The sequence below is a fragment of the Apteryx mantelli genome, chromosome 4 (genome assembly GCF_036417845.1).
Source record: "Apteryx mantelli isolate bAptMan1 chromosome 4, bAptMan1.hap1, whole genome shotgun sequence".
NCBI classification, from domain to species: Eukaryota; Metazoa; Chordata; class Aves; order Apterygiformes; family Apterygidae; genus Apteryx; species Apteryx mantelli.
The window spans coordinates 32788516-32809447 of NC_089981.1; the positions used below are offsets into that span (position 1 = coordinate 32788516).

General features: G+C 41.0%; 1 protein-coding gene across 8 annotated transcripts; it reads right to left on the bottom strand.

Moving 5' to 3' along the window:
- Position 1: 1 nt before the first annotated feature.
- Positions 2-19311, bottom strand: TCP11L1 (t-complex 11 like 1). 8 transcript variants are annotated; one of them, XM_067296183.1, is made up of 11 exons: positions 19254-19311; positions 17263-17433; positions 15601-15766; positions 12594-12726; positions 9568-9688; positions 8769-8989; positions 7612-7748; positions 6905-7104; positions 4648-4829; positions 3788-3960; positions 2-3582 (listed from the first exon to the last, which is right to left on the bottom strand). In XM_067296183.1, exons 3-11 carry the CDS (start codon positions 15752-15754, stop codon positions 3347-3349), a joined length of 1557 nt encoding a protein of 518 aa, XP_067152284.1. In that variant the 5' UTR covers positions 15755-15766; positions 17263-17433; positions 19254-19311; the 3' UTR covers positions 2-3346. The 8 variants fall into 8 exon arrangements, with proteins under 8 accessions (XP_067152284.1, XP_067152285.1, XP_067152282.1 ...); XM_067296184.1 differs by lacking the exon at positions 19254-19311 and adding an exon at positions 18007-18673; XM_067296181.1 differs by lacking the exon at positions 19254-19311 and adding an exon at positions 18007-18673 and having other exon boundaries at positions 17263-17629.
- Between the last annotated feature and the right edge of the window lie 1621 nt (positions 19312-20932).

Here is a 20932-nt window from a genome sequence, read left to right on the forward strand (position 1 = left end):
ATGCCTTATTCTGGTTTTATTCAAACATTTTTTTCTAAATAGCACTCAGCTACTTCAAAAGCGATGTTAATAAGAATTAAAACCATCACAGGAAACTGATCAGACCATATATACTAGAATTAATTTTTCTTCCATGTTTCTAGAAGATACAGTATACTTTTGCTCTTAATGCCATGACTGTTTAAAGAAGACAGCATAATAAGACAATTTCAATACATAGTTCTAATGTGGATTGTCCAGGAGTATTAGTTAACACAATCTGGCCCTGGATAACTGCATTGGTCTTCTATTTAATAATGTATAAAGCTAAATGTTAATATATTAGCTACATAGTTTAACCTGTTATTTTCAAACAAGCTAACAGAAATGGTATATGAACTTTTGAAGCACTTCCTATGCATACTTTAGATTTTAACTTGTAATTGACTGTGCAATACTGCACCCTCATAAGACTGTAAGAACCCCTATGAACTATAGGGAAATAAGATACTCAGACAAGTAGAAAGACATTCCTACCACCAGGAGGACAGACGACTATAGGTCAGCGCTGCTATCTACCAGACTAAGAGGTAAAACAGCATACATATAACCGCATAAATATTCACATAGGGAGGTAGGGCCTGGCCTTATCAATGCTAGCTTTTGTGTGGTGGTTTTTTTTTGTTTGTTTGTTTTTTTTACTTGGCCACTTGCCAATATCTGCAAGTCTTTTAAAGATGACTTAGAGAAATGGACTATCATTTAAAAAATAAATAAATAAAACTGGGAAAAACACTAATAGACTTGCAGTTGTGGGCATTTACTGCAGTCACTTTGGATCTTTAAATTTAGTATTAGGTAATAACAGCAAAGGCCTACAAAACCCAACCGCTGAGGCAGTCGTTTCCCGCTGCGTGTAACACCCAAAGGTGAGAGAGAAGCCAGATGTGGGGCCTGCACTGTTTTCTCCATGAAACCTTAGGAGCAAACCCTTGCTGAGAAGAGAGTTGGGATTTTACTTACTGCATTGACCCTGTGAGCAACATACATGCACTACCAGCTGCACAGTCCATGCTTGGATGTCAGCACAAGCAGGAGCTGGCCCTCCTGGCCCCCTGGATGCTCAAGTTCAGAACTTGAAGTCGCCATCTCCTAGATTAAGCAAGTATAATCTTTCTTATCCTTTCAGTCCCATTCATTCTGGCATCAGACACTTTTTCCATAGGCTTTTTTTTTTCCTGTGTTGTTTGCCCTTTGCTGTTGTTCTTCACATGCTTGAGCCTCCCCCCCTACTTAACAAAAAAATGAAAAATTTTTTTTCTTTTAAATCTTTCTAGCAAAAGTGGTTTGGGTAGCTCTTTTGTTACCCACACTATTAAACTAGTTTTTGTGGAGCTGCAAAGCTACAGGCTTTATTTCAAGGTGAAGTCTGCACTAATAACAAGGTACAGTAAGCAGATGCAGCAATGCTGAAGACCTTTGTATGGTCCTTTGTTAAATCAGACAAAATACAGCAGACAACACCAAAAACCTACTTAGAACTTTTTTTCTGGCTAACTAACTGACCAGCTCAGTTTTGAGTTACCAAAGATCCAAAGCAAGATACTCAATTTATTATCTGAGTAAGTTTGGCCATAGGCAAAAAAATCACTTGTCTGAACTAGTGATCTCTTACAAAACTTTTTTCTTGGGGGAAGTGGGTTTTGTAATGAATGAGGAAAGCTTGTTTTATAGTTGCATAGGCTAATATCAAGTAAAAGGTCTTCTCTTATTCTGTCTTCCTCCCTACTCAAAGTTATTGCAGCTATATCCATGCTGACATTTAAAGGGAAACTAGAAAGGGAAGCATCAACAGCGATTCATCATCAAGTACCTCCTTCTACAAGTTCTATTATTTTGATCAATTAGTTGATCAATAAAACGAAGCTGGAAGTTAACATTAAAGGGCTTGCTTTTTTTAATGTAATTTTTTTTTAAGAGACAATATTTTCTTTTGGATACAGCCTCTAATATTGGGACACTGTTCATGACTATGAACTCTGCTTTCATAAAATCATCACATTTTGACTATGGTAATACAGTGTTGTACTCAACTAGAGGAGAATTTCAAATGTACTTCCTAACTGAGTCTAAAATTACAGTATTAAGTTATTAAATATTATATATTGTAATTTCAAGATTGACATGATTATTGAAATTAGAGTATAAAGGCTGTAAGATCATTGAGATCTTCTGTGAACACCCATCTATACAACATGTAGTTAATTAAATTCAAGTTCTAAAAATATTTTAAGTTTCAAGGACATCTCTACAAAGTGAAAAAAATCTACTGAAAATACTCCCTGTGTATTCAAATCAACATTACATCATTTATTTCCCACTCTATGTTTAAAATCACTTACTTACACTTCTGACAATAGTGCTCTGCACTTCCTGGATATTTCTGAAGACATGATTGAATATGCAACCATCTCAAGTTGTAGTTTTAAAAACAAGTAAAATTTTTCAGCTAAAAGAATCACACATTTTAAATCCACCTTCTGAAAATGACAAAGATTCACTTTAAAATTAGTATTTCACATAAAAAGGAGTAAACTACTAGCAAAAAAAAGGTAAGAAATGCCACTTTTATCAAAACATTTTAGCTCTGCCCTTCTGAAGTCTTTACAAGAAATAAATACAGCTGCAATCTATAAGATTGCCACCTTTGTAAGTACTGTACATAGCAGAGGACAGTTACCCAATAACCAGAAAACTTGCTACAAAAATATATTTTTTGTAACATCTGCAGGTAAACAGCAAAAAAATGCTATTAAAAATGCAGAAGAAACTAGTAGTCTACCATACTAACAACTATAATGTTACAATAAAGTGCTGTTTGGCTTTGTTTTTTGCCTGTTAAAATTTCTCATATCTAGAATTTTAGCTTACTGCCTTAGTCTTTAAAGTAAGGGGTTTTTTAAGCCAAATCACCCTGCTGGGAAGAACCATTGCTAACCCGCTCTGAACTAAACAACTAACTTCATGGTAAATTAGAGAGTAAAATGCCCCAAAATGAGCCATTTAAAGACAAATTTGGTTGTCAAACTTGTCCTACCTAGCATCTGCTCAAAATCTAAAAATTGCAGCCAGAAGACTACCAAGACATCCCCCAGGTTGCATACTTATATTAAAAATCCATCTCTTTTTCATCATTCATTTCAGAACCCCTTCCGCAACTCATGTATTTTTCTCATCAATCACCACTAGTGAATTAAAAGAACCAGTGTTTAAATGGAAAGCTGCTTTTCTAGACAAATATTGGTGCAATTTTTTAAAATAGCAGACAAAGTTAGTTAGTACCATAGCGGTAGCATACAAACTGGTTTTATGATTCTTCTGACTTCCCTACAAGCTGAGAGTCTTCCTTAGTCAGTATTTTGCCAAGGACTGCATCATAGTAAGGGCTGAAGACCATTTTGTTGTAGTTGACAAGACGAACATACTTGACAGCAATCTCTTCCAGCTCTCTCTGAATAGGGCCTAATCCTCCAGGAAGAGCAGGTAGTGATTTCTGATGACTAGAGGCAAGATAACTCTCCAGAAACTTTTGAATTCGAGAATCTGGAAAAATTGGATCAAGGGTTTTGATTTGTTTTTTAAAGAGACAGTCAGTCAGAAAGATCATAATCTCACATAAGGAAAGCTGAACACAGTGAACAAGTATTTAAAACATTAAATGAGAAGAGCGTGCATGACTTGCCACCAGCAGTTTACAAATAGAGAAGCGTGGTCACTTGAGAACAGACCGTATTTTATCAACGCATACCTATTAGCTTGCATATGGTGTTATCAGGATTGGCCACTGCTTGGATTTGTCCTTTAAGCACAGTCTCTCTCCCAGGCGTGAATGGTGTAAACCCGTGCTGGGAAAGGCAGTTATTAACTTCAGCACACACCTTTTCACTGATGGTAGCCAAGGATTCCCCTAGGTTAAAGGAGCTAGAGAAAGTGGAGTAGAGCATTACTTAAGGATTTTAGTTATTCACTTTTCTTCCACCTTTAAAAACAACTATCCAGTTAGAGTTGCCTCAGTTACCAAGTGTAATGGAAGAAGAGTAACCCAGATAAAGCAAGAATTATAAAGAACACAATGTATTTTATATATATGAAAAATAAAGTTAAGACATAAAACAAAAAGGTGGGATAGCATTAAAGATTTCCAACCTGAACAATCCATCCAAATAAGAGCCGACTTTGTCTATATAGACAATTCAGACTAACATAAAAAACAGCTGTCAACCCACAGTGTGTACAGGAATCATTCCAAATTCACAAGCACCTTACTGTACTGCACTCGGACAACCCAAGGGAGACTGGCCCAAACTGTGAGCAGAGTTAGCTGCTTGCACTCACAAGGCTCTAGCTTCATATGCCAACCAGGCGTTGTAGGGAACAAATACTTTGAAAAAAGGAGCATGCATACATTGGAAAAGAACAGAGCCAAAACAGACAGTTCTGTATTAGTAAGCTGGACAAAAAGTGTCAGCCTGGATTAATAAAAAGCCCTTATCACCTCCTCTACATACCCTATGGTCTACAGCCAAAGAGAAGCTTAAACTGATTATCTACTAGGGTCAAAATGAAATTACACCTGCCTCTGTGTGACTAGGATTATTCAATACTCACGGAAGATGCATTCCTGTCAACAGCACCTTGATAATGGTTTTGATTTTCTCAGCAAATCCAGGTAAACCAGCAAGTGCTGAGCCTGCTGCGCTGAACGTGACCAGAAGGACAGTCCCGGTCAACAGGAGTTGTTCCAGCTCCAGCTGTATTTCCTGAAAACGGGTCTGGTCCATTAACACAGTCTGCGAAGAAGTGAGAAAGCCAGCAGAGGATAAATGCAGAATGCTGGGCTGTGAAGTGACATTGCCATGCCAGATAACATAATTTAGGTAATTCTGAAAACTTAATTCTTTCATAGCATTTACAAACTAGACAGAAGAAACAGCCATACGAAAACCCACAGGCTAGGCTGAGAAAAACCCAGCACACCATGCCCTGAAATAGCATGTCTAGAAGCCAGGAGAAATGCATTTTCCCTCCGTCTTCTGCAGAAGGCTTACCAAGTCACTCTTAAACCTTAGTTTCCAGGGTGCTATAACACTAAGTTTGCATTAAAAAGTGCTTATGATACAATCAACTGAAATTTAAAGCTGCACCCATCAGTAACAGGTTGCCCAAAGAGCTTGTGGAGTCTCCACCCTTGGAGATATTCAAAACCTGACTGGACACAGCCCTGAGCAACCTGCTCTAGCTGACCCTGCTTTGAGCAGGAGGTTGGACTAGCTGATCTCCAGAGTCCTTTCCAATTTGAACTATTCTATGATTCAATCTTACAGATAAAAGCTAGGTTACGACTACCATTTCTTCACTCCAAAATATTTCAGGAGGTTGAAAATACAAAAACACGCACATGTTAACATATAATATACAATATTACACTGAAGATATAATGTAATATTCTGCTTTATGACATAAAACACACAAGCCTACTTAACCAAATTAGTCTAATTTGACATGCTGACTCAGTGACCAGAACCAGACATTTCTGGGAAAGGCACAAGAAATTCACTAAGGGTCCATTATAGGGGGCACCAAATAAGGGACTTCCCGGGGGGGGGGGGGGAGGGGGAACCAGCTGGAATAACAGCAGTTCAAAATGAAGGTGACTTTGTACTGTACTGATAAATTTGTATTATGTTATTGTCAATTGTTTTATTTTCTCACTTTCATGACCATTGCATTAATTCACTAATAAAATTCAAGAATAAAAGCATTTAAAAGATGGCTTGTATTCTACCTTTCAATTACTGAGTTTATATTGCAAATCAGTTTTAATCCCCTGTCAAAACCTGAAAATGCAGATTTTTCTTTTAAGAAACACTATTGGGGTTAAGATATAGCAAAGAGAGCAACGAAAGATATATTCACTGTAATTCCTGTCGAACAATCTCAAACACACGTGAAGGAACACAGAGACAATAAAAACTTCTGCTTGTGGTTTCTATAAGTATGTTTCAAAGAGTTCTTTCTAGATGCACAAAAAGCTGATTATTTTGCCCAGCATGAGCTCCTGGCTTTTCTGCTCCATAACAATGAGTTCAGGACATCAGATTCACACAGAAAGCCAGCTTTTACAGAGGATAACCCACCTTTATTTTCGCTCCAAAAATCTGAAATGTACAAATTAGCCCCAAGTCAAAGGGTTGTTGGAAAGATTTTGAACCAAAGATTTAACCTCCCAAGCACAAAGAGAAACAGCCGTGTGATGATAGAGAGGCAAAGAACTATGTTATTCTATTCCAATTCCCAACCTCTGTTACCTATGCTGGGACGGTGCTATGAAAAACAGCTACTAAAGTCAGAGTTTCCACCTTCAGTCACTTACTAAAACAGCTGCTCATTTACCCCAGAACTCCCTGCAACACGTTTTCTTCTTCTACAGTTACTATGTCCCACATAAGAACCTGATAAAAAGACCATTCATCTACAAAGGAGAGCAAGGGGCTGGAGGCCCAAAGGAACTGCGGCCTCAACACCAGGCACTGCACACACACAGGAGACCCACCATATCCCTGGCAACTTCTGGGCATAGATAAGCTACGGGAGAGGAGACAAAGGCACAAAAAAAGAGCAACTGCCTGCTCAGCAGGTTAGCATCAGGAACAAAACAAAACAGCTGGCTCCTCTCTTTTTCAGCTAAGTCTCAGAGCTGAAAAAGAATTTACCCTATTAAGAGAGCTATGAGTAGTCTCAATCAAGAGATAAAGCTTCTAGTACTGTATTTGTGGCAAGGCTACAAATCCAGACAGTTTCCATTATATCCCAGAAATACAAAAGTAGTAGAACATAGAAATCAATTTCTCTGCTAAACACCTACTTCTGGAAAAGGCCTGTTCACATGATCCCACTTTAGGAGCTTTAGATATGCCTGGTTTTGTACAGCAGTGGAGCACAAAGCAGAAGCTCCACCAGCAGCACCATCATCATCACTGCAGTGGGAAAGCAACTTTTTACACCTCAGCTTTACAAGATCATCTGCTGCTTCTTGCAACCAGTCCGTGACAAGGTCTAAAGAATCTGGAAGAGGGAGGGAAAAAAAAGTAGTCTTGGTAAGAAAATTTGTTTTCAAAGCTATTTTTTCCCATCATTAATTTCCAAATAATCCCGTTAAGTTGCTATTCCTAATACCCATGATATCAGTTACTGATATGTATTTTATTTACAGCATCAATCAGAACATCCAAAACAAAACCAAAACCACAGAGATGCAGGAAATCAGAGGCAAGATGATGCCTGCTAATTATGCTAAAAAAACCTAGTCCGAAGACCTCCAGTTCTAAAGCATTTTGTGTTGATTTATTATGTCATACACTCTATTCAAATGAAACAAAACTCCACCGTATTAAGTGCTGAAATGTTGTACCAGTATAGTTTTTCAAACCATAGTTTTGGGGCACAAGCTTTCATTTACCACATGAATTACAGAGCATAAGATAAAATGTAATTTCTTTTTGTGATACACAAGCAAAGACACACAGTTTACTGGGATGTCAGAGGGGAAGAAAGAAAGAAACAAAATCATACTTGGCTGTTTCTCAAGAAACTCCTGAAACTTCTTTCTTTCATATTCAGCAGACTGCTGCATTAATTTTGGCCTAATACTACTGACAGCGAAGTTTGCCATATCCATTTTCATTAGGTCTAACACAGAGAAAATTGCTCTAAACAAACAAACAGAAAAAGTTATTCAGGGCTACAGATGTTTAAGAGGTACTATTTAAAAGATTTATTACAGATTGTCCAAGGAAAGAGCAAAAACATGCATGCAAAACATTAAGTGTGCTTAACAACTTCAGAGCGTGAGTCAGAGAGAAAGAGTGAGCAAGCAGGCACATACACTCATGCACCTCTTCCAAGTAGGAAATAAAACTTGCTCTTCTGCCAGAAAGCCTCCAACACTGCTAGCTCCAGAGATTTTATTTCCCAGGATGTGCAATATCATATGTTGAATACACAGACAGGCATCTGCGTTTCAAAGCTAGCATACTGCCTCTGTTGGCAGCCTAAACAGTCAATGTCAGTGGAAATCAAAGAATCAGGCCCCAGGGAAAAAAAAAAATTTTTCAAAGCAACCAAATTCCTGCTAGCAATGTTTCTGTCAGGTCAACCCTTACTCTTGGAAGCTTATCAAATTAGAAAATGTTTTGACATAAAAAGATAAAACAACAAGGATAATAGGATTTCCTCTAACTACTGAAAGCTTGAGCTGTTTATTCAGAAAGATGGTGACAAAGCAGAAACCTCCTCTATGCTCCCAGATCCAGTATGTTTGCTCCCTTTTTTAGGGAAAGAAAGAACTGGCTGAGGAACAACAATAACTTTTTCCTATGCTCCTGATTGTGTCCAAATTTAAAACCAACAGCAGAAGGTATTAAAAGAAAAAGCAGAAAACAGCAGAAAAAGCAAACTAACCATTCATCTGCAACATTTCAGAAAGTGCCCTTCAGTGACATGCAGGAGTCAGACAAATACTCCAATTCATCAGAACCAAGAGGGTCCTTGACTTCTGGAGCATCTCTCCCCTTTGCACCCACAGCTATATTCCCTTCCCTTCCACTTGCTTTTTCTAGGAGGACTAGCAAGTTACCCTCCTAGAGAACTGCCCCCCATCCCACACCTGCACACACATCTACAGTTATTTAAAGGACTCTCAACACAACTAATAAATATCATTTCAGTACCTGAACAGAGGAACTATTTCATGAATATCTTTCAGTTTCTTAATTTCTTCATCTCGAGCTGGAGCACAGAGGGTCCCCATCATCCCAATAACAAATTCTACCAACTTAGAAATGTCTAGGGCTCCATTTTCTGCCTCCTGTTTTATTAAATCCAGATCAAGAACTTCTGTAATCTGGTTTCTTAGTCTAGTATGACCAGGCAACAAGAAAGACAAGAGAGTCTGAAAAGGAAAGTTTTTAACAGTGCATTAGTTCTACATAGCAAACGCTACTGGACTAAAGCAGTTATTGAACCATTTTTTATTTGCACTAATGGCCATTTACAAGTGGAATCTCAATTTTATTAACAAAGCCATAGAGTCATTTACCAACTCCAAATTCAAACGTTTCACCTCATTCTGCATGATACCGAAGTTACCCAAGTGGTAAATGCTTTGTAGTACACATCATCTTAAAGACTGTTGTGCCTGGCTTTGTCAATCCATGCTGGGGCATCTCTGTGCTTCCATAACTAATGCCACTGTCACAATACGAAGCAAGCTTGGAATTACGAAACCAGTATTAGTTACTTCTATTAATCTTAAATGATCTGGCCTTTTTTTTTTTTTTTTTTTTCTTTTTTTACATTTAAATTTTTCCTCTGGGAGTATACAATCTACGTATGTTCACAGAAAATAATGTAGTAATGAAGAGATCAAGAGAGTCCTTTATGAACAGCCACATTTCAAACACTTCTGCCTGTTCATATCAGCACAGCTACACAAATTCAATAACTTGCTTTGATATCACAGCATCTTACCTCTTTAATTTCTCCCAGCAGTTTAATTGCATGGTCATATGTTGGTGGATCTTCCTTTAGCTGGGCTTCCAGACAATCCCAGAAAGCTTTGTGCACAATATCTCTTACTTTTTTTTCCAAGCTGTGGGTAAACACAACCAGTTAAAAAGGGCAATACTTGTCTCCGCAACCACCTTATGTAGCAACCCACAGCTCCTTAAGAACAGTGTGTGTAATGAATATGTGAGGATTAACAGAGAAGAAATCTACCATTTTAAGCTACTCAGGGGGGAGGGGAAAAAAAGGAGGGGGGAACCAGATGTAGGATTTGGAATGGCTCATATCCCAATAAAGGGCTACACACAAGCAAAGAAGGCTACCGATTAAATCCTTGAAAGCATCTGTCAAATGCTATCTCTCAAATAGACCACTAGAAGAAAAAAAAGCATAAAAATTATAGTTTCTCTTCAAAAGAACAGTACTGATGTTTCTTTGCAAAACTTCAATAATACAATTCTACTGAGTAAAATTCATTAAGCAAACCTAAGAGAAATTAAATAATTCCCTGATACAAAACCTTCTGTATTTCAGCTCAAATGCTGAGATTATTCCGAGTTAAAGGCCCCATTCAGTTGGTACAAACAATAAATGAATTCCACTGTTCCAGTAACCAATTTCTAATTCAAAATATTGAAAATTACTCCACTTCAGTAGGCACACTCCTGTTCACACCAGGTTTGAATTCAACACTGAAGAAAAAACATAAAATGCTCATTCACACACACACACACACACAAAGAATGTCTGCACCAAATCCCACGGATTCCCAGGATTCTTACTCCAGGTGCCACTGAGGTTCAAGCATCTCCCCAGAGTACTTACATGCTGTGGTTCCCTGAGAGTAGCCAATACATGCTCTACTGCAAGTGCAAACGACTGCAAATACAATCACAACTGTTTTTGCCTTCAAACACTTTCTTCAGTACCTTCAAGTTGTGGGGGATCCTAAGCTATACTTTCCACAAAAAAATATTTAAGTATATTAAGTACAGAATGGGAAGAATACGCTTTGCATGTCTCAGGTGACCCTTCCAAATGCTCGCTTCAGGGCCAGCATTTGTGTAAGATGCAGAGCCAGAATCAGACCACACGTAAACTGCACACGACCTGGAAGTAAAGCAACAAAAAAGGACTGGACACCACTGCTTCGGTCTGCCTAGCAGGTGAGGCAGACACTGAGAGACAGTGATGAAAAGACAGATCAACTCATTGCTTGAAATCTAAAATACATGAGTCTTGATGGACAACAGATGTCTGTTGTCAAGTGCTAGCTCAGTTAAATGCAAATTTGTCCTCAGCATTTAAGGGGGACATGATTCTGTTGCCTCCCAACTCAGGCGCTGAGGCAAGTGAACAAAGTATAACAGGGACCTTCACCTGCTCTGTTCAGCCCTACCAAAGGCAATTCTTGTTGGGACTGTGAGGCTCAGTATAGTTAACAGCGCATGCACATTTTTTGGATTATCATTGTCTCATTATCTAGCAGTCCACAGCCCTTAACAGTAATACCACTGGTATAATAGGCTGGTGTCAGAGCTAGAATTACTGCCTCTTCAGTCAGGGACAATTCAAGTTGCAGGCGACATCCTCTCAGTGCTAACAGGAACCACAATCACCTTGTTTTGGTGGAGACAGGCATCAGCTCTTTCCTCTTGGTCCGACCAATTTCTACAGAGAACAACCACTGCCAGTCTTCTAACAGCCATCCGTACCATATGCTCTGGGAACACTCATGAAGTTAACGTTCCAGCATGATAGGCGGCTGTGTCCCAGAATCAGGCAAGAAATAGCTTAGGGAAGGAAGCAGACTGTTACCCCTGCGTAGTTCCAGTGCCTGCATACAGCACGGGCATACCTTAAACAAACAGCTCTCATAGGGGTTGCCAGTTTGAGCTGAAATTAATACTAAAACAGCTTCTGGCTTTAATGGGAAAAAAAAAAAAAAAAAAAAACGTATACCAAGGAAAATTCATTTGCAGTTGCCTTGCTAATGTCCCTTAAGCTTCAGGAAGAAACCATAAAAATCCTCGAGTTCATGTCCTGTTTCAAAAAGAGAGATGAAATATGCTTTGAGCTATACTTGGGCAAACAAACACCCATGGCTGACCTGTTCAAACCTGGGGCAAAAACAAGAATGATGAGACAGAGCCTGTTATTCAGGCACAGATGGTCTCTGGTGTCTCTCTCTCAGAAGCAGAATAGCTGTGACATCTACAGAAGACAATCCTTCTGGTTCCAGTTCGGACCAAGTCTCTTTCCTGAAATATGCACTCACTTTCACAAATTAACCCAAGAAACACATTGTCAGCCACATCTCTCTCTGTATCTGTGTATAAAAGGAAAAGGAACAGCAGATGAAGCATTGTTGATGCGAAATCCTGTTACAGGACTGCGTCAGCTACACTGGCCAATATCCAACTAGACATCAAGGCCTTCCCTATCTTCCCTCCACCCTCTCCTACTCCAGAGTGGAATTACTCTAGGTGAGATTGAGGAGGAAAGCCTTCAAACTTAAGAGGAACAAGGACTAACCTAATAAAATGTAGCAATGTCTTCCCCCCAAAAATCCCCACAAACAGGTACTAGGCTCAAAAAAAGCTGAAAGAATCAGTTTCATCTTATTCCTACGGGCAGTGAAAGCTTAAGAGATGCTAAGAGCACTACCTGCTCCTGCAGCTAGACTCAGCTTTCCAGAAGATCCCAGGCTCGGGCTCCTGGGACAAGGGGGGAACTGGCAGGAACCGCCCCACAGCAGGATCCACACCCACACATGCACAAGGAATTACTCCAAGAGGCTCACTCTTCACGTGCATACACTTGCGGGGAAGCAGAACTGTACGCTTACCACCTTCTTATGCTCTTCCCTAGGCATCTCCTACTGGGCACTGCCAGGTAGGATACTAGACAGACCTTTTATCTGATCCATTACAGCTGTTCTGCAGTCCCACAAACAAAAATTTTATTTAAGTATTTGGTAACAGTCTTACCTGTGTTCTGGTAATTCAGCTGGTTTTATCTGGAAGTCTCCATTAACAACAATTTCATGTGCTAGTGCCATGTTGGTTACTCCCTTAGCTGTTTCCATTAGCTCTTCTATTGACACGAGCCGAGGAGGACTAGCTGTAACATAAATTAAACTGTCAGATAGTTATCAGTATATATCTGTGGGAAAGAGCCTGTGTAATACTTTTGGACACTGAAGATTCTTCTCCTTTCCCTCCCCTCCTCTTCCAGCAGCTGGCAGGCAGGACAGGTTTGGAATATTACAGAAAACAAAGAAGTGAACCTCAGTTAATGTTTTGGGCTCAGTATGTCAATTACTTCCAAGTTCCATCAAGCTCTTCATTAACAACAAACAAACAAACAAACAAAAAAACCCACCACTTCTTTAGGACTGCTTAACTGTATCTTTCTCCATACCATAGGGAGAGATCATTAAAAATGCCAACATTTCACCATACTGTTTCCCCAGTTATGTGCAGGCGTTGCCATTTCAATTTTATGTTTTTCAAGGAAATGACTTTATAAAGCAGTCAGCAATTAACATTAAACAATACAACGTTAAGCAATAACACACCAGTGGCTGATTATTCTCAGTACTTCCAGTGCAACTGGCACTACTCCAAACTCTCTTTTTTTCCAGAGGCTATTGCCCAAGTGACCAAAGACATCAAGACCAAGTCCCAGCACTGATATCTAAGGCTTCTTCCTCTGGCAGGAACAGAAAAGGACAGGCAAGTAGCTTCAAAATGGACTCTCTAGCATACGAGTGTATAGGAGGAAGCATAACACCTGAAAAAACAGGCCTGTTTTCATTGGGCAGAAGACAACGGTAGTGACTGACTGTAGAAATCTGGGAGGTAGAAAAGCACTGGCTGGGACAGTGACAGTTTCAGAAAACTATTTGCTACGTGGATGCACTGGAAATCACTGGTCCCAGTTGTTCCAGGTTACATAACACCTTCCGCCTCGGAGGCTACCGACATTGCTGTGGTGCACGAAGTTGCACTAAAAGCAGGAAGACATACGGACAAAGACGGTGCCAAAGGTGCAGCCTGTCCTGGTTAGGGGAGCAATCTTGTCCCCACTGAAGCCAGCTGAAACTTGTTGCCACCTATTCTTTGTGCTAAAAATTCCTGCTCCTTGCGCTAGCATCAGTGCAAGCGGTATGCGCGGGGGCCCTGCAATGCCATGCCAAAAATCAAGAGAAGCACCACAGCTCTTCCCTGGGCCAGCTATTTGAAAAAAAAGGAGAAGCTGGATCATTAGTGTCCTCACGTGAGGCAGACAAGAATGGCCAAGGCCATCTCAGCTCCTCCGGAAAACATATAGCTGAGCTGAAGGGAGAAAAAAGCTACAACAGAATTGCCATAAGGGATTGCTTCCTCTTTCTGTAGGTCATTCACTTCAACTGCAGTCCAGGCATAGGAGTAACACATCAGTCTCCAAAATGAAACAAACCAACCAGGAATCTTCATATGCTGGGTTCACTGAGATATGTTTTAGCCAAACTATTGTGACTGGCTCAATGGAGAATCCATTTGGATTACACTTAGGCTAGTACCACAGAAAAGGCCCTTTAAAAGTAAATGCCCATCACCTGCCATTTAAAGGTGTTCCAAGTATATAATACATACAATGAGATAATTTTTCATGAGTACCTCATTCTTTTCATGCAGTATTCTTTAACCCTTATTTCCTTCTGCTTAGAGCTTAATCTTGCACAGTGACTATGGGAGCACAGCCAGGACTGATATTCTGAGCAGAGCTTGCAGCACAACGAAGTTCACAGCTGAATGAGAATACTCTTGTCCCATTGCCAAATGACTTCACCATAGCAGTAGAGGCAGCAAAAGCTAAGAGACTCTTTCATAAACCAAAGAATGCTCTTAAACCATGTTACTTCATCCGCATATTATTCCCGCCCCCTTCCAGGAAGGGAGGACTTGAGACCAACAACTTCTCTGTGGTGCAGTGTAATACAAGGCTGTGCTATGCATTTTACTTTCACACGTCCATAACCTCTGTCCATACATACACCACATCTGCTATCAGGCAACCAGCAACATGGCAATATAAACTCCATATGGAACATCCCTGCATAGCATGACACTACGCACAACACTAAACCTCAATCAATAATGAAAGCTATTAAAAACTAAAAAGAATTCAACAAATAAAGCACGTCACCTGCTGAGAATCTCTGCAAAAATTTGGAACTAGTTATCTGAGTAATTCTGTCTCCTTGAACCAAATACCCAGGACCAGAAAAAAATCCCCTTTGTTTTATCTATAGATTTGCCAGAAATAATCAACAGTCATCTCACATCCAGCTCCTCATGTTAAAAGCAGGATGACAAACATGCTGTAGGAATAAACTCACAACATGAGAGTCCTGTGAACTGTCTGACACTAAAACTGGTACTAGGATTGAAAACATTCCCACACAGCCCAGTCAACGCTTATTAAGTTTCAGATTTAAAATAAATCCACTGAGCAGAACAGCAAGAAAAAGGCACCATTAAACCTTTGATCTGTATTTGGGGAGGGAAGGAGAACGTGAGAGGGAAGGAAGAGGACAGGACATATTTTGTTGATAATAGACTTTCCTACCCTGCAGTAGAAACAAAGGCTGCAACAGTTCAGAAAGTTCATCTGATAAAGCAAACAGTAGCAACAATCCAGCTACAATATACTAGAGTAGAGCTTTATCCTGTAAACACTCTCACAAAGTATCTAAGATACATATGGCTCAACACAACACAGTTACTGGGAACAATGAAGTACTGAAAATGGGGAAAAAATGTAACAGGAAAGGGTTTGTAATACCTTTGTATTACAAACAGCTTCAAAGCAATGCAAATAATGAGGATTCATACAGCATTTAACTGTATAACACAGTCAAACGTACACAGAATGCTGTAAAACCCCATGATTGTTTCCACTGGAAAAAATACAGAATTCTGATTTTTTTTAAAAAGCAATTTTGCTTACACTTCAGTGTATCATCTCTGTGTGAACCTGGAGCACTCTGTCGTATTCTTTTTCTGACAGACTGATCCACATTGTCCACACTCTCCTCTTGGTCATCCTCCAAAACACTCAACTTTTCTTCACTTGTATGTGGCTTGTCAGGATTTTGAGACATTTTCAGTTGTTGCTTTTTAGGAAAAAAAAAAAAAAAAAAAAGAGAGAATGAATAAGCATTTTCTGACACGGCTGTGTGGGAAATTATCACCCGCAGTTCTCTTGATTAAGAAAAAATTAAGAATAGAAGAAATCTTATGAAGAATTACATGATGTCATTCCCATGATGGTGGGGGACCTGGATGCAGTGACTCACTTCCCATCTTACACAAAAAAGAATGCTTTCAACACAGATACTAGGAATAAAGATTAAGTAAATGGTAAGTTCTCAAAAACCTGAAATCGTTCCTTTACCATAATGCACTCAGATGAGAAGAAAAAGACATTTCTTTCTTAGCATTGCTTATGAAAGAGCATTAAGAAACATGTTTTGAGTTGTATTGTGGACATGATTTACAAAAAGATTATGCCAAATGAGACATTCCCCCACTATATAATGATAAGAAAGCATTCTGAACATAATGTACTTCTGACCTGTTTCAACTGATCAGAACTTAAATCTAGGTCATCTAAACATATTAAGAAGCAGGAAAAGGACTAGAATTAACATAGAATCTTACTCCTATAACTTCCTTCCATGCAAGAGTCACAATTTATGCATAAAGATGTCAGGATGTTTTGCTAAAAAACACAACAGTAATGAACCTGTATAGTATTTAAAGTATTAGTTTACTAAGTGTTAGATTTTAAATAATGTTTATATTACATCACAAATACATGCAGTTTACCTACTGATACCTGAAAAAATGGCCACTTGAAAAGCACTTCTCACTGTTCATTATCATCACCTATTTTATGTTCAGCTTTTTCTCTGAAGAACGTAATTTGCATGTCTTGCCGTTGAAAACGCTCTACCGTACAGGAAGCTACTGTTCAAACTTCAGTTCTAGGAAACTCCATCAAAAAGCACATGATATCTCTAAATCAATCAAATAACTAAAATCAAACAGTTCTGCAAAGGGGGAAGTCAGGAATAGTCTGTTTCAAAAAAAAAGAAAGCTCCTGGAAAAACAACAACTTCCTCTTTCACCTACTATCCCAGGATCACTGCTTTCAAAATTTGAAAGAAACAAGCTCTCAGCAAGAGAACAACCTGCAGAAGCACCTCACTGCTCTTAAGAGAAACATTCTTGCAGAGTCAAGGATTAAACTGGAAAGGATGCAGCATAAGCAAACAACAATGTAGAAATATAGAACATAGCACTGAGATTTTTTTATACAATCACTGTAATGACTAACTCTGCTCCATCAATATTTAAATTGAGTGCCATTCTACAAGACAGCCAGAAGACTCAGCGGATATAAGAAATTATTATTCTGTTCTACAGCAATGACTCAGGATCATCATCTTGCTAGACACACATACATACGCAACAGTACACAGCACTTAAAGCACTGTGTTATTTCTACTGTAGACAAGAAAACAAAGCACACAGAGCACAGAATATATCTACACAGGAAAGCTAAGACATCAGTGCATTCATGCATTAGCCCCCACCTCCAGCTCACCCTTGTAAGTACTGCAAAGATGCCTCCAGCTGGGTGTAACACAAGGCATCCAAACCAGCAGGCACGCAGAGCGGAGGAGGGAAACCAGTGAAGTGCCTGGTGAGCAGAGGGACTGCAGGACAGAAGCTCTCAGTTACCGCAGACACTCTAGCAGCAGGAGGATGAGAAGATCTGATGATAAAGAAGCAGTTAGAAGATGAGAGTTTAGCAACGGCTGAAATAGAAAATGCAAGATAGGTTAAACAGAGTAGGAAAATGCATTGTTTACTTTGGCTAAAACAAAAGCGTTATCACAAAGGTTTCCACATTCATTCAACAAGATTAGATTGTTGATCTTCCTATATGTTCTCTTCCTCAAAGCATCTACCTGAAAATGAGAATCAGAAGCACAAAGATAACTCAGATAAGACCTACTTCAGTCTTTAACGCATATGATAATTCACAGTATCATGTGATATGCCTTGCACTCTCTCAATGCATTTTAACCCCACAAGCCCTAGAAAGGTACAGAAATATTATACATTACCTATAGCAGGAAAACTGGGGTAAGATAGGTAAGTTGCTCAAGGACCCGCAGAAGAGAAACAGAGGGGCCAAGAAGATAATCAGTCTCATGATTACTGTGCCCCAGCTTTGCCCCCAGACTATCATTCCTATCATACAGACTACACTCTGAAGTATCACTTCCCATAAAATGGCAGGTCAAGAGCTACAGTCTTAAAAACAACAACTTAATTTAAATACCATTTGTTAAGATTTTTCACATTTCAGCTGTGAAAAGAAGTTAGAAGAACTCCTGGGCCATTCAACCAAAGGACTTCTCAGCAGATGAGGTAAACAGGCACACTTGTTGATCTAGTTTAGGTTGCAATAGTCTACTCTTTTCTCCTGGTTTGCTGCGATTGTCTGCCAGAACATGTCTAGAACAAATCCTCTTTCTACTGGATAAATAAGCTTGACAATACCTCTTTCAAAAATGAAATCATCATCTTTCATTTCACAGAAACAATTCTCACTCTTTACAGAATAGAGTCTACTTCTTGGTACTTTCCTCCAGTATTTTTTAATAAAAACAGAAGGGCAAGAGAAAACATAACAAATTAAAATTTAAGTAAAACATTTTGCACTAGTTCTTTTCATCAAAGGTCCTGAAATCATCTGATGCAAACCAGCATTTAATGAACCTCACCACACTTCTATGAAGTACATACAAAATCGGTCTGAGTATAAAGCCACCTAAAATCTAAGGAGGCTCAAGTTCACAAAAGAAATAAGAATCTACCACGCTTGCATTAAAAATAAGCTGAAATCATCCAATGCAGTTCTATGATTCAGCTCCTGCTAACTTCAAACGTAGCCCACTGCTCTATACCTGATGCAAAACCAAAACAAAACCCTAAGTCCACCCTCCTCCAAGCTTTTTTCCCACCGCGCCTCCCTCCCCTTCCCCATTTCACGCGCCATGCCACGGGCTCCTTCCCCTTGCAGTCCGCTAAAGGCAAGCTCCTCGCCAGCCCTGCGGGGCGAGCCTGGAGCCCGCCCCTTCTGCCCCTCTTCCGCACGGGAAGGCGAGCGCGCAGGCTGCTCCCTTCGCCCCGAACCGGCTGCAGCCTGCTCGGGGCACGGTCCTCAGAGCCCGCTGTCAGCAGGCCCTGCCGGGAGGCCGTACGAGGCACCGCGCAGCAACAACGCGGCCGCACCAGCCGCCGTGCCCCCGCTGCCGGGCGTCGGTTTTACCGCAGTACTGCCCGGTGCGTTCACGAGCCGAGCACAGCGCCTTCGCTGCCATCGCTCAAACGGCAGCCGCGGCCCCAGGCACCGAGCCGCCCCCGGGGCTCTTAAACGGCCACACAGAAACGTTTCTTCGGGGGCTAAACGGGGAAGCGGCGGCACCAAGAGGCTCCGCACCGCCGCCCGGGCGGCCCCGGGGGCTCGGGCCCACGAGAGCCGCCCCGGCCCCGACCCGGCGCCCCCGCCGCGCCGGGCCTTACCGCCGCCGGGCGAAGCAGCGCCGCCGGGAGCCCCGCGGCGCAGGCGGAGGCGCAGCCCCGGCGCAGGCGCAGGCGGAGGCGCAGGGCGGGCCGCAGCGGCGGGGAGCGGCTGCGCCGGCGCCGGGGGGGGGGGGGGCGGCGCCGTGCCGGGCCCCGCAGCCGCGGCCGCACCCGGGGGCAAAGGCCGCAGCGAGCACGGCCGCCGCGGCAGCGCCGGGGGAAGCGGCGGCCGCTGTTGCCCCGGGGCTCGCCGAGCGCGGCGGGAGCTGCTCTCGGCCACGGGCAGGCGGGGAGGGAAACCCTCTTTTTTTCCGTGGCGGAAGGAGCCCGACACCTCTTGGCTCTACCGCTAGCGTGTACTTGCAGGCTCGCTTCGAGCAGTAGTCTCTTTCCCTGCTGTCACAGCACAGCGTGTGAAGCACTGCGCCCTGGGCCTCGGCGGCGGCAGGCCGCAGCAGGGCCCCACGGCCTTGTACCCGCTGCCGGGCAGCTCCGCCCTTCTGCAGGAGCCCGAGAGCAGGCGGGGCCCGCAGCCGGCCCCGGGCCTCACAGGCACCAAGAGCTGTAACGCAGGGGGCCAATGCCCAGAGGCAGGAAGCCAGCCCGGGCCCCGCAAGGAGTTAAAAAGGGAGTGTATTACTGCTGAAAAGACACCTGACACAACAGAACAAGTAGCTTGAAGAAAGAAAAGAAAAATAAAACAGGATCAAAAATTCTAAGAACAAGCAGCAGCCTTCTCCCCCCCCCCCACTTTTTAAACTGTGTTAAGCCACTTTGTCCAAAAGAGTGCATTTATATAATCAAAACACCTAGTTAAGACCAAGAACTAGAACAAATTAACAATTTTAAGTACAATTTTTCAGTATAGTTTCTATCACTATTTTATTCCAGAATTTCTAACTGAAAAGTTCTCTCTTTCAGGAAAACAGAACAAGAAAAACTTGGATAAAGCCTTTTTTTTTTTCCCCTCTCCCTTCATCTACCTTTGCCCCCCATCAGAATACACCAAATCATCATTTCACTTTTAGAGAAAGTTACTGAAGAATTTCATTTGCTTCAGAGAAAAGACAACCAGTGGCAACTGACACCACTAATGACTGAAGAGCTACTTAGTGATTTGTTAGAGTAGTACCTCAAATAAGTCGGATTTTTTTTTTTTTTTTTAACACCACAACACACATGGTTTATAAGTTATTACTGCCTTGTTTTCATGGCTATTATTAAACTACCTTTCAACCCAATTAAATTAGCTTTCTACACAATTAAAAGAACTAGTTCTATCTACACTGAGCACAAAACAGTTTCTTTCTTGCAAAAGTAATTCTAATGAAGTTTTTCTGGCATAGTCTCAACACTGCTAAAACCAGAGGAGTGCAAGTTAGATGTAGTATCATCAGAATATACAGATCTCTAATCATGCTATATACTTTTCCCTTACAATTGTCTGTGTTGCATAGCATGGGATTTCCACTATAGACTAAACATGACCAAAATATGAAATCAAATAATATAACCCAAAGGCCTTTCATTTGTTCCAACTCTTTTCTAATTACAGCTGGTGACATCATGAAAACTTACAGACAAAGCAAAACAAGCCATGCCATGAACAAAGATGCCTTAAAAGTACTGCTGGTAGCATCACAATGAAGCTCTGTCACTGATAAGTGGCCATAAACAGC

Coding starts and splice junctions, on each gene's coding strand:
- TCP11L1 (XM_067296183.1), bottom strand. CDS start 15,754: ATGTCTCAAAATCCTGACAAGCCACATACAAGTGAAGAAAAGTTGAGT. Junction 7,749..8,768: donor GAAATAGTTCCTCTGTTCAG/GTACTGAAATGA, acceptor TTGTTTGTTTAG/AGCAATTTTCTCTGTGTTAG. Junction 3,583..3,787: donor CACCATATGCAAGCTAATAG/GTATGCGTTGAT, acceptor CAATTTTTCCAG/ATTCTCGAATTCAAAAGTTT.